The sequence below is a fragment of the Macaca thibetana genome, chromosome 5, assembly GCF_024542745.1.
Source record: "Macaca thibetana thibetana isolate TM-01 chromosome 5, ASM2454274v1, whole genome shotgun sequence".
NCBI classification, from domain to species: domain Eukaryota; kingdom Metazoa; phylum Chordata; class Mammalia; order Primates; family Cercopithecidae; genus Macaca; species Macaca thibetana.
The window spans coordinates 99,950,063-99,963,638 of NC_065582.1; the positions used below are offsets into that span (position 1 = coordinate 99,950,063).

General features: G+C 36.4%; 1 protein-coding gene across 6 annotated transcripts in view; it reads left to right on the forward strand.

The window, feature by feature from the left end:
* Positions 1 to 13,576, forward strand: part of FAM13A (family with sequence similarity 13 member A) — a 376,344-nt gene that overhangs the window by 104,298 nt on the left and 258,470 nt on the right. For 5 of the 6 annotated variants that reach the window (XM_050790419.1, XM_050790418.1, XM_050790421.1 and 2 more), the window contains one exon: positions 11,837 to 12,014. The exons of the other annotated variant lie outside the window; for it this stretch is intronic. In XM_050790419.1, the coding sequence (XP_050646376.1) occupies positions 11,837 to 12,014 (178 nt within the window). The remainder of the gene's footprint in view (positions 1 to 11,836; positions 12,015 to 13,576) is intronic. 6 annotated transcript variants of the gene reach the window in all.

The following is a 13,576-nucleotide window of genomic DNA, read 5'->3' on the forward strand; positions in this document are numbered from 1 at the left end:
GGTATATACTCAGAGCAATAGAAATCATTTTACCATAAAGACACATGCTTGTGAATTTTCATTGCAGCACTGTTCACTGTTCACAATAGCAAAGACATGGAATCAACCTAAATGCCATCAATGACAGATTGGATAAAGAAAATATGATACATATACACCATGGATATTATGCAGCCATAAAAAAGAATAAGATCATGTCTTTCATGGGAACATGGATGGAGCTAGAGGCTATTATCCTTAGCAAACTAACATAGAAAACCAAATACTGCATGTTCTCACTTATAAGTGGGAGCTAAATGATAAGAACTTATGAACACAAAGAAGTAAACAACAGACACTGGGTCTACTTGAGGATGGAGGGTGAGTAGAGGGAGAGGAACAGGAAATATAACAGTGGGGTACTGGGCTTAATATCTGGGTGATTAAATAATCTGTACAAAAAAAACACCATGGCATGAGTTTACCTATGTAACAAACCTTCACATGTACCCCCGAACCTAAAATAAAAGTTAAAAAGAATTTTCTAGAAATCTCAGAAAACTTTCAGAGATCAAGTTGCATTGCAGGCCAATAAAATCATTAGGGGGATGGAACATGGGCATTCATATTTTTAGTGTAATCTCCCTTCCCCATGCTTATGTCCCAACTCATCCTCAGCCTTCACTCCTGTTCATTGCTTTCTTGGTTATAAAAAGACAAGTCATTTTAGTGTGATTCTCCTCATTTTTTCTGCTTTTAAGCTTCAAATTGGTCTCTTTACCCTTTCTCTATTCTAACTTCCCTTTCTCTTCGAATATTTACAAAAGAGTTATGGAAGAATAAGTGTACTTACCTGCCTAATGATTAGAAAGGAGAAGGAAAAGGGAAAAAAGAAATGAATTCAACTTGGAGTGAAGAGGAAGATTTCAAAATCCTTGCCCAAATTAATTGAAACTGTGCTTGAACTTTCTGATCGTTGGCTAAGTTGATAACATATGATGGGCTGGATTCAGTGGCTCACGCCTGTAATCCCAGCACTCTGGGAGACTGAGGTGGGTGGATCACTTGATGCCAGGAGTTTGAGACCAGCCTGGCTGACATGGCAAGACCCCATCTCTACTAAAAATACCAAAATTTGCCAGGCCTGGTGGTGCACGCCTGTAATCCCAGCTACTTGGAAGGCTGAAGCATGGGAGTTGTTTGAATCTGGGAGGTAGAAATTGCAATGAGCTGAGATCTCACCACTGCACTCCAGCCTGGGCAACAAAGTGAGACTCCATCTTACAAAAAAGAAAAGAAAACCAGCAGACCCTGGCCAGGTGTTGTAGCTTATGACTGTCATTCCAGCACTTTGGGATGCCAAGGTAGGAGGATTGCTTGAGGCCACTAGTTTGAGACCAGCCTGAACAACATAGCGAGACCCTGTCTCTACAAGAAAAGAAAAGAAAAGAAAAGAAAAGAAAAGAAAACCAGCAGATCCCTACCATACCCTTTGGCAGCCCTCAGTTCTTTCTCAGAATCTTGTAACTGGTTTAGCTGTTGTTTTGGTATTTGCTTCCATTTGATAATATAGTGTTAAATCTTGATTGCTAACTTTCAGATATCTCATCACTTCTGCTTATAAATAGATGGAATTCACTCTGCTGCCTTTCTACTTCAAACAATTTCTTTGAATATTGATATATCACAAATTCAGTTAAATTTATAACTAATGTGTGACTGAATAATTATGTAAGAGGGTATATGGTTTGTGAGATATTTTCTGACAATACTTCTTTTTTTTTTTTACTTACGTATATAAATATATATATTTTTTCTTTTTTCCCCACTCATTATGTCACTCAGGCTGGAGTGCAGTGGTGTGGGATCTCGGCTCACTGCAACCTCTGCTCACTGCAACCTCCACCTCCTGCACACCTATAACCATGGTTCTGTGGCCTCAGCCTCCTAGGTGTCTGAGATTACAGGTGTGCACCAACACACCTAGCGAATTTTTATATTTTTAGTAGAGACAGGGTTTCCGCATGTTGACCAGGCTGGTCTTGAGCTCATGACCTCAAATGATCTGCCCACCTCAGCTTCCCAAAGTGCTGGGATTACAGGTGTGCACCACCATGCCCAGCCCACTTACATAATTTTCTATAAACTTGATGTGGTCTTTTTTTTCCCCCAAATTGCTCCAACAACTCCACTGTTGAATTTAATAAAAAAGTAAGTAATTTATCCATTCTTTATTTCTGTGGTGATTCCTCTTTGGGGCCCTTTTTATTTTCTGCTCCCACCTGTATTGGTTGTAGATGTCATCTTGAGTTTTCCATCACCAATGTTTTTTCCTGTACCTACTATTTCCTGGAGTCGTTTTTTATACCCATTATGTTAAACATTCCATGAGTTCCATCAGATTGGAAAGTATTTTCTTTTGGTCTTGGAAATTTTCTTGTATTACCCTTCCTATATTATAGTTTCTTTAAGTGACTTATCACTGTCTTTTACTTCTGTTTTCTGTGAAATTTCCCCATTTATTTTCCTGCCAAACCTATTTTTTTAAATTTTAGCTTTTCTATTTTTAATATCCAAAATATTCTTGCTTTTGATTCCTTTTGCAAAACACCATACTCTTGTTTTAGAGCATTCTTGTCTTATTTTTCTGAGGATACTAACAGTGGTTTGTTGTTACGTTGTACTTGTTTAAATTTTCTTCTTTTCTCTATTATCTGTTTATAGGTTTTCTTTTTGTCTTTATTCAAACAAAGTGATTCTTAGCTGTTTTAATTTGAGGATGACATTTTGTAAATGGGATCAGGAGCTTGTCTCTTGGCATACTTCACTTTGGAAGGATTAGATAGAAAAATGAGAAATTTAGCTGTGTCATTTGGGGATGCCCAAATGTCAGTATGTGAACATCTTTTTCTCTTCAGCTACTGAGTTCAAGATCAGGGCTTAGAGGAGGTGGGAAGTAGTATGCTTACTTCCCATCAGTAAGGAAATAATGGCTCCTTATTTCTTAGTAGACTTTTCACTAATCTCACATTTTCAAATGTGTTTCTCATGCTAGTCCTTAACTATCTTAGGTATCCAAGAATCCTTTGATATTACCCGGAGACTAAGCCTTAGCACTCCTGTCTGAGCACGTGCCTGCCTGGATACAGGTGGTGTTGGAGGACTCGCTGAGCCTGACAGGCTTGTAAACAGTCTGTTTCCAGTTACTTGCATCCACTTCCAAATGTCTTTAAAATCTAATACTCTTCTGTTTTCTCTGCTGTTCTTTTTTTTTTTTTTTTTTTTTTTTTTTTTTTTTTTTTTTTTTTTTTTTTTTTTTTTTGCCGTTGGGTGCTTATACTTTTTAAGCATTCTTTTACTGTCATTTCAGTGGAGCCTTGGAAAGACTAGAGAAACACATATAATCGATCTGTCTCTTTAAATGGAAATTCTCCCTTGTCCTTTTTTTTTTTACCCCCACAACCCATATTTGATTTTAAATGAGACAGAATTTTATAATAGCAGCTGTGCAAACAACATGTGAGAGTTAAGTGCCTGTGAATTTTATGAAATGCTTATGAGCATTTGATAATTTAGACAGTAACTGTTTTTCTTAAGAAAACCACTCTAATAGGGCCATTTTAATCAGCACAGTGACTAATTGTAAATAAATCTAATTTAATAAGCTAATTTGTACCTATGCCTTAGGGCTTTCTCTTTCTTCATTATATGAGGAACTCACTAGATATCTTGGAGTCAAGCCTGTCTTTTATCTACACTATCTTGATGCCATCTGTATTGTGTTGAGATTAGCTGAGTGGTTTCGACTTGCAAATTTTAAAGTACCGTGTGAATAAATGTTGGCCAAATACATAGTTATGAAGTGTCGTTTCTTGGATAGTATGAACTCCATAACAAGCATATGACATTTCCTTCCCCAGGGTAATTTCTTTTTACTGGGAAGCTTCTTTTCTTTTGAAATTACTCAACTTACACAAATACCTGTTTCTGCGAGAAACAGAATCATTATATTAAACTACAAAATTTAACCTTTCCATTTCCAGTGTGTATCTTTTGGGTTTTCTATAAGCAATGCCAAACATATACACTATTCTTTTTTTCTAAGTAAAGACTTAAACCCAGAGCAAAATTAAAGGTTTGACATCTACATATTTGCTCAAGGTATCAATCAATCAGCAGCACAAAGCCTCCACTGGAATAAATTGGAAATGTGGTGGCAGGAAACCCAGGTTTCCACAGATGACTTCATACATTTTGACAATATTCCAATTGAACTGCTGTCATCCAGATCCATGTGACAGGAAGAACCTTATTTGTATCTATAACCACCCATGACCTCTGAGATTGTAGGTCCTGATAACTAGATGATCTTTTCTTTGCTGGATACACATGTGCATCTTTATTTTCCTTATATGGCCTTTGACTCTGTGAGATAGTATTAACTAGTGGGTGAGGTTATGCAAGCTTGGAAAGAGAAGCCATGACTGAGCAAATTATTCCATATAAGAACAACTCATCTTGAAACATGATTGTGTGCATGCATATGTACATTTGTTAAAATCGTTCATCTACTGTCATGTATTTGGCTATTCTCTTTATCCTTGAGGGCTTATTCTTTTAAAAAAATTGTCATTTTAGTGGGATATTAGGAGGAAAAGTAGGTACACTCATCTTTAACTGAAATGATCTGTCATCTTTATCTGAAAGTTCTCCTCTGACTTTCTTCTCCCATGCTTGAATTTTTCCCATGCTTGATTTTGAAGTCAACAGAATTTCTTTAGAACAGCTTTATTGGTATATAAATTACCCACCATAAATTGACCTTCTTAAAGTGTACAATTCAGTGGTTTTTGATCTATTCACAAAGTGCAACCTCACCATTATCTAACTTTTGAACATTTTTATGACCCCAGAAAGAAGCCTTATGCCCATTAGCAGTCACTCCCCGTTCCTCCGTCCTCCCACCACCCACATCCTTAGGCAAAGACCAGTCTACTGTCTCTCTATAAACATTTGCTTCTATGGACATTTCATAAATGGAATCACAATATGTGGTACTTTGTGACTGACTTCTTTGATCTAGCATAATGTTTCAAGCTTCATCTGTGGTGTCACATGTATCAGTACTGCATATCTATGGCTGGTTAATATTCTATTGTATGAATATACCATATTTTACTTATCCATTTATATGTTGATGGAAATTTGGGTTATTTCCCTTTTTTTGCTGTTATGAACATTTATGTTATGAACATTTAAGTTTTTGTGTGGATATATGCTTTCATTTCTCTTGAGTATCTACCTGTAATTGCTGTTATATTGTAACTTTATTTTGAGTAACTATTTTCTAACATAGTTTGTAGAAAGATTATAGGCTTGAAGAGGAAAAGCAGGATACCCAGCAGCTCCAAGGCCAAGAAGAGGCTTATTGGGAATATTATGGAATTAATTGTGAACTGGGTGAAATCCTCAGTAAGTTCTTTTTTTGTTTAGTAATGCTTTTATGTTGGAAGAAGAGAAGACATAGTCAACAAGTGAGTTGTTTAAAAAGTATACAACTTGTATTAATAGAAAATCAATCTACATAAAAAATAGTAAAAATTTGGTTAAAGAATATCAATTGAAGGGATTGCCAGATGATTAGCTTGCTAGCCACCTACAGCTCTGCCCTAACTCTGTCAAGCCCTGTTTTGAACACCTGCTTTACTGAACCCATGGAAATAATCAACCTTTTACAATGAGTCCATAAATAATTTGAGGCCCTTAAGGGAGAAAGGAGGGATAAGAGAACATACAAATAGGCTTAAGTAACTCTGGGCTTGGTTTAACTCATATGACACCAAATCCACTTACAGGCCACTTATAGCTGAGCATTTAACCAGTAGTGCCTAGAAAAAAACCAACTGGTGTTAGTATGATTTCATCTGTAACTATATACTTACTGTACTTGGCCAATTTAATATAGTGCTAGATTTATGGAGAAAGCCAAGTTTTATTAGCTGAGATACTGCCAATATTGTTTCACATTAGCATTTTACATTGTGCGAGGCTCTCTGTCCTATGTGCTGTTTGTTTTTTCCAGTCTCCTCGGTACATAAATTCTCATAGAAATAAGTTCTTCAGCTGCTAAATGCTTGTGTCTAACCTTTAGTGTAGATATGAGGTTCCAGCTTTATAATTTAGACTATTTTATATGTTTATGTATACCATCAGTCCCCACTGACAAACATTCAGTACCCAATAAATACTCACAAAATAAATATGCTGAGATACTATTTAGGCATTATCAGGAGTTTGTTTTGGTTATAGGACTGAAGTGTAAAATATCACCTAATTCTTTATTCTTCCTGCAGGCCTTTGCTTTTACTTGAACATACAGGTTCTCTCTGGGAACAGGAGATCAGTATAAATGTTGACTAATTTGTCAATAAACGTACCTCTGCATTTTGCAGAATCTAATCAGAATGATAAGATTTGTAGTTTCACTAATAACCTCTAAGAATAGGCAGTAATTTATTAATTTTTATTAGTCACTTTATCAGCATGCCCCTTGAGAAATTTGTGTGAGTCCTTTGAGAACCATATCATGGTCATGAGGTTGTAAGAGATTTGTAAGAAACATAACCCCTCCTTTTGCACAGGAAAATGAAATTCTGTTGCCTTTATAAGCTCATCACTCCAAAGAAGTGATTCCAGTCTTGAGGAATGAAATGTGGAGGCAAAACCCAGTCTGATTCTGTACAGCTGGCATTTCATGATTATTTTTCTCATTCTTCTGTAAATACATATTTGGAAAGAAATATAATTCATGTTTTGTTTATTCTTATGTAGTTTGTATTTTGTGCCCATACAGCCTTATAGGCTTCTATTAAAATTTTATTTCTCCACAAGCCCTGAGAACCTACAAAGCTATGGTTTCTCACAAATGAATTAAGATTCCCACCTCTCCACTACACAACAGATTTGCTTATTGATTGATTGATTCAGGAAACATTTCTTAAATATTTACATACTTGAGACATGGTGTTAGCTGCTCTGTAATAATGATAACAATAATAGCTAACTTTGTAAGAGTATGCTGATCAAACTGTATATTATGAGGTCCTGGGCACTTGGATTTAAATTGTAGCTCAGCTATTTGGTACCTGGGTGAATGTGGACAGACTAATCAATCTCTCTATTTCAGTCTAGTCATCCCCAAATGGGGAGCTACTAGATTCCTGTTGCTACCATAACAGATTACCACGAGCTTAGTGGCTTAATGCGTTGCAAATTTATTATCTCACTGTACTGTGAGTGAGAAGTGTGTGGGCCTAACTGGTTTCTCTACTCTAAATCTCACAAGGCCAAAATCCAGGTGACAGTCTAGGCTCCTGTATGACTGTTCTGGGCAGAATCTACTCCCAGACTCATTCATGTTGTTGGCAGAATTCAGTTCCATGCAGTTGTAAGACTGAAATCTCTGTTTCTTTGCTGGTTTCTCAGTTTCTAGAGGCTGCTCATGTTCTCGAGTTTATGACCTCTTAATCTGCAAAGTTGGCAACAGGTCATTATACTATTAATATCTAATAGATTAGCAAGTTTTCATAAAACCTTTTGTGAGGTTTAATGAGGCAGAGGGAGGGGGGAAACTACTTTGATAAATCTGGCACCATGAGGCTAAATATTTTTGTTGTTTTAGTGGTTGACTTTCTCATGGCTCTGAGATATATCATGATAGAGATTAACATTTTGTCAGCTACTTTATTCTTTCCTTGAGGCTAAGATTATGAGTATAGTATAACTTCATGGTCATTGAAAAGTCCAGGCATGTGTCAAGATTAGAGTTAGGTGCCATCCTGTGATATATCTTGTGATATGGGAATAGCATTGCTGATTATAATTATAATTTTTTTTTTTTTTAGTGAGAGCAAATATTTGTCACATAGTTCAATGTTTGCTGCTTAACCTGGAACAAAAGTATTTATGGTACAGTTTTCAAGTGCTGAGTAGATTTCTCTGTATGCTATGCATACTGTGCTAGTTGAATGTTTGCATTTTAGCTTGAGAAATGGGTCAAATGTAGCCAACAACGAATGAGAACTTTCAAGAAAACTTGAATAATTTAAAGTGGTACTTTTCACTAATGGAGAGAGAGAGTTTTTGTCCTAAGAAAAGATTGATGTCGAAGAAAATGATGACTATTTTAATTGTGAACCATTATTTCCATCTGCAAAGTTTTCTTGGAATTTTTGAATTTATGAATTATAACATATGATCCTAGTTTTTATTCCAATTTAATTCTAAAAATGACTACAAGTTTAAAGCAGTTAACATATGTTAATACATCTGCAGAGGTGCATTTCACTTCTGTTTCTGAGGTCTGTCTATGGAATTTTATTGCTGAGTGTCCTTTCCCTGTGACCACTAAAGTAGCTTTTTCTTCTATTTAGATACTATCTGTAATCTAATTCCTACCTAACAGTAATATTCCATCCAACTCAGCAAATTCTGTAAATGGACGAAATTATTCCACATTTTTTAAAAATATGTTTGAAGTATAGATGTACTTTATTCCTATGTTAGTTCCTTATTGTGTGTCTTTAAAATGTGTATCATTCTTTAAAACAATGTCTTGAGCTCTTTTAATATGCAAGGCATGGAGAGTGTTTAAAAGATGGTCAAAACTCAACCACCAACTCTAAAAGAGCTTATATTTACCAGTTTATAGATTTTTTTACTTTAGCTGCGGACATCAACTACATTTGAAGGAGACCTTCCTGACAAGCTTATTTATAATCTTAATCACTAGCCTTCACGCTGATCCAAGTACTCCCAATTCCCCTAGCCCTGTTACTGTATTTATTGCCTAATGTCTCACCTGCTGGACGGTAGGTTCCATGAGGGTAGGGATTTTCTGTTTATTTTGTTTACGGATTTATCTTAAATGCTTGGGATGGTGCCTGGCACAGAGTAGTCACTCAATAAATGTTTTCAGAATGATTAAATGAATAAAACATCTTCCAACACAAGACAAATTTAAATTGCATTCTTAATCTGTCCCCATGTCTAACCATCCCGCCAGCATCAGCCTGATTCAGGCCCTGGGCCCTTTCCTTCTGGATGGTTACAGTAGCCTCTTAAATAATCTTGCTGCTTTCAGTTGTGCTCTACAGTCTAGACTCAGCAGAGCAGCCAGAGTGGTGACCCCCTCAAGGCAGATCATGTCTCCCCACAGCTCAAAACCTTCACACAGAAAGCAAAACAAGAAAAGACCATAGCTTTTAGTCAAATTTAATCAGACGGTAATGATCTGTCCTTTTCCTCTTGTGTTGTCTCCCCATTTCATCTCCTGCTACTCTTCCCCACCCACCACCACGTAGCCCCAGCCCCAGGACCTCCACCTCCTGACCTTGTGATCTGCCCACCTCAGCCTCCCAAAGTGCTGGGATTACAGGCGTGAACCACCGCGCCCAGCTGCCATAAACCATTTTATGTTATTTTGCTAAACGTGAAACTCTAAATACATCTGTCTCCCTTCCCATTATTTGGCAATTTTATTTCCTGGAAAAATTGTTTATCGTATTTCAAAAGTTGGAAAATGATGAAAATGCTGCTGCTTTTTCAAAGATGTTATTGTCATAAATTCATAACTATTTTGAATCTTCATTTTATTTGACCTGGTGTCTTTACACATTGCCTGCCTTATGGTTTGAGGTTTCATTTCAGAGCCAGAAAGCCAGAGGCTGATTGTCAAGGCTGTTGTAATGCTGTTGCTTGTATCTTTAAATGCTGACAATCAGACCACAATTTTAAACAGAGAGCAAATACCCATGAAAACATCCATAGACTCACTTTGAATCAGTCACTATAAAAAAGAAGACAGAACATTTTCTCTTGGTTCATTATTTGTTTGTTTTTATAATATAAAGGCATGAGAAATGGGTATCTCCAATTAGTTCTTAATCCCTCCACCTTAATTATTTTAACATCTTGTGTATCTCTGCTATTTAAGGTCATAGTGCAGTGGAAAATAGTCATTATAAACAATACAACGTAGGTCACATAGATAGTAGGTAGCAGAACCAGGTTCCTCACCCCAGAAATGACTCGAGCCTTCATTCTGATCTTGTGCTCTGAAGCCTATCAACGTCAGTGTGTCTGATTCGCTATATGTTTTCACTTCCTGTGTGTAGCATTATGTTATCCAGGTGCTTTGTAACACTGATGAATTGTCTGATTTTGTATCTCATTTCCTTCATTTTTCTGTTTCTTCTTCACTTAACTGGCTAAAGCTGAATTATGTAAGCAATACAACTGCGTATTAATTATAACTGAATTACATTTTTATTCTCTTAAATGTCTGTTAAAGTAATGGATTATAGTCATTCCTCTAAACTACTGTATTTGTTATAAAATATTTTTATTTTCTTCTGAGAGAAAGCATTACGTAAAGTCACAAAACTTAGCAATTTTACTGTATTTAAGTATTGGCAAAACAAATCTTTGAGACTTGAGAGAAACTTTTCATATGTATGCCTGTGAATTTTGATATATCATTAGACATTTTGGGGTGTATGCTGGGTTATTAGTCTTTTGTATGAGAAACATATATCAAATTCTGAACCATATGACATGTTAGATGTTGTTAAAGAAAAAGTTATTCTGGCCAGGTGCAGTGGGTCACATCTGTAATCCCAGCACTTTGGGAGGCCCCAGCCCGGCCAACGTGGTGAAATGCTGTCTCTACTAAAAATACAAACATTAGCCGGGCATGGTGGTGCACACCTGTAATCAATCCCAGCTACTCAGGAGGCTGAGACAAGAGAATCGCTTGAACCCAGGAGGCAGAGGTTGCAGTGAGCTGAGATCGCACCACGGCCCTCCAGCCTGGGTGACAAGAGCGGGACTCCTTTAAAAAAAAAAAAAAAAAAAGACATTATTCATTCTGAAACTTGTTAAAGAACAGTAAGACAATCTTTATTCAGGACTATTACGATAGCTAGAGGGACTACTGCATTTGGGGTTTTGCAGTGGGGCAGAGAGATTGGTCTCAACTTGGAATACAAGGGAAAGTGGTAACTACATGACCATATAGCAGGGTTGGGATAGGCAGCAGTCAGTGGGTGGAAAATTACTAAGAGGAAAAACCTCAAGGGTCAGGAGAGATTATGGCTAAACAGACCTAACAAGTTTCTTGCTGAAGGCAGGCTAAGGTGATCAGACATCATTTGGAGGATGGTAGGAAATGAGTAATTTGGTCAGATATGGAGGGTTATCAGATACGAAGGGTAGGGATTTTGTCTGAAATGACTTAGCAGTATTCTTACTAAAAGTGGACTCTTGAGGATATGCCCAGAACAGGGCTTAGTTGAAAAAAAGCTCAGAGAAGTGTGACTAGAGATTGGTCAAGGAGATAATCTTTGTCAAGAGTAAAAAGCTGTTTAAAAGTTTACTTCAGCTTTCTCTGTGTACAGTATCCTGATCACTAAGTTTAGCATCCCCCATGGTATCCCTTGAAGGTCTCTCATACCATATTTTATTCAAGAGAATTCTGGTTTTGACAAACTTGAAGACAAAAATCAAATGGAAGATTCCACTGTGGATCAAAAACCTAACCATTGTCTTAATTTGGGGATGAAAACATCAAATTGAAACACAAACCCATTTTGTGCACTGAATAAACCTTGTGGGTTTTTTATATTTCTTGCTTAAGTTAGTAATTCTTTAACATAAAGTCAAATACGCAAGGCCTATCTCAGTCTCTCAAGAGTTTTTTTTGTGAATAAAATGTTAGAATGTGTTACACCTACGTGCTTTTGTTGTTGTTACTGTGAAATATACCTGAGAACATTTTTATTCTTTTTTTTTTTTCCAGATGGCAGAAAGGATGTTCAGGAGAGTAGCTTAAGAGACTTAATAAAAGAGCTGCCAGACACCCACTACTGCCTCCTCAAGTACCTTTGCCAGTTCTTGACAAAAGTAGCCAAGCATCATGTGCAGAATCGCATGAATGTTCACAATCTCGCCACTGTATTTGGGCCAAATTGCTTTCAGTAAGTTAGTGGAGTTTTGCTGTTAATATCATCATGTCCCCCTTTGTGTTTACTACTGTCTGAAATTACTGGGATGTAGAAGCATATTTCAGTCTGAAAATTCAGCCAGCTTATGTTGGAGAAGTTGTATCTTGTTCTTGGGCATGTTAGCCCTGTTTTTCATCCCAATTTGAAGAAAGCAGCTATGCCCTTTTTATAAAACTATGATTTGCTATAAATCAAGTAGCCTTATTTTAAAATCTGGAAATAAGTTATATTTCAACTAAAAGGAGCATTTAAAAAATCTGTAATCAGAAATGTTGATTAGCAGAAAGAGAAGGAGTATGACATAGTGAATAATTTTTTAAATAGTAATAAAGTTCAAATTATTGCCAATAGATGGAAAATTTTGAACAGACTATGCCAGTATCACAAAAATATAACCTCAGCTTCATTTACTGGAAATAAACTAGTCTGTGTTAGTAGATTCTTTGTTGCTAGCCACAGGAACATTTGTAAAGCTTCATATTTTATTCTCCTTCTTATTCCATAAAGCTCTTTAATTTTTGATATGTGAAACATGATCCTGCAATCCAGGGACTTTGCTTTTAACTCTCCTGTTAATCACCTCTGATCAAATATATTCCTCCTAGTTATGAGAAGGGAGAGAGAGAACATTCACACTCTAAAAACTCTCAGAAACTCAGCAACTTTTTTTTTATAACATATCTACTTCTCCACTTCATTAATATACAGGCTTATTCAGCTGCCCGAACTAGTAATATTACAGTCCTCAGAATGACTGTCTAAATATAGATTCTAGTTTAGATCCTAGTGACTACAGGGTTCCAGGTCATTCACAGCCTCATTTGGGTAGAAGTTCTACCTTAATAACTATCCTGATTGTAATTCTAAAGATGTTAACTTTTAAATAATGGCATTTCACAGGATATATTAGGGTGTTGTGAATAAATATCTCAGATGCAGGATCTACTAATTTTTGTCTTATTCAGAAGCTCCGTGATAGTAAAAAGTCTATATTTGTTCTTATATTTGTTCTGCCCACTAAACCTTTGTTTGGTGACTTACATGTGAGAAACGTGTAAGTAGAAAACCGTTGAATAATTCTGAAACCTAGATTCTAGAACAGATAAAAATGAATTTGTAAATAGAATGCTTATTTAGTAAGCATTAAACACAGATCCATACCTCATTACTAACTTAGAAATTGGACTTGATCTGGAATTTCTGGTAATCTGCTCCAGTTAGTGAGTCAGAATATTAATTAGTAATGAGTGTTTATTATAGGTTCTAATTAGTATGGTTTTACAGTTTTTCTATTGTTATAACATATACATAAAATAAAATATACCAATTTAACCTGTTTGGTTCTTTTTGAGACAGAGTCTCGCTCTGTTACCCAGGCTAGAGTGCAGTGGTACGATCTTGGCTTACTGCAACCTCCACCCTCTGGGCTCGAGCAATCCTCTCACTTCAGCCTCCTGAGTAGCTGGGACTACAGGCACATGCCACCATGCCCGATTAGTTTTTATATTTTTTGTAGAGGCAGGGTTTCACCATGT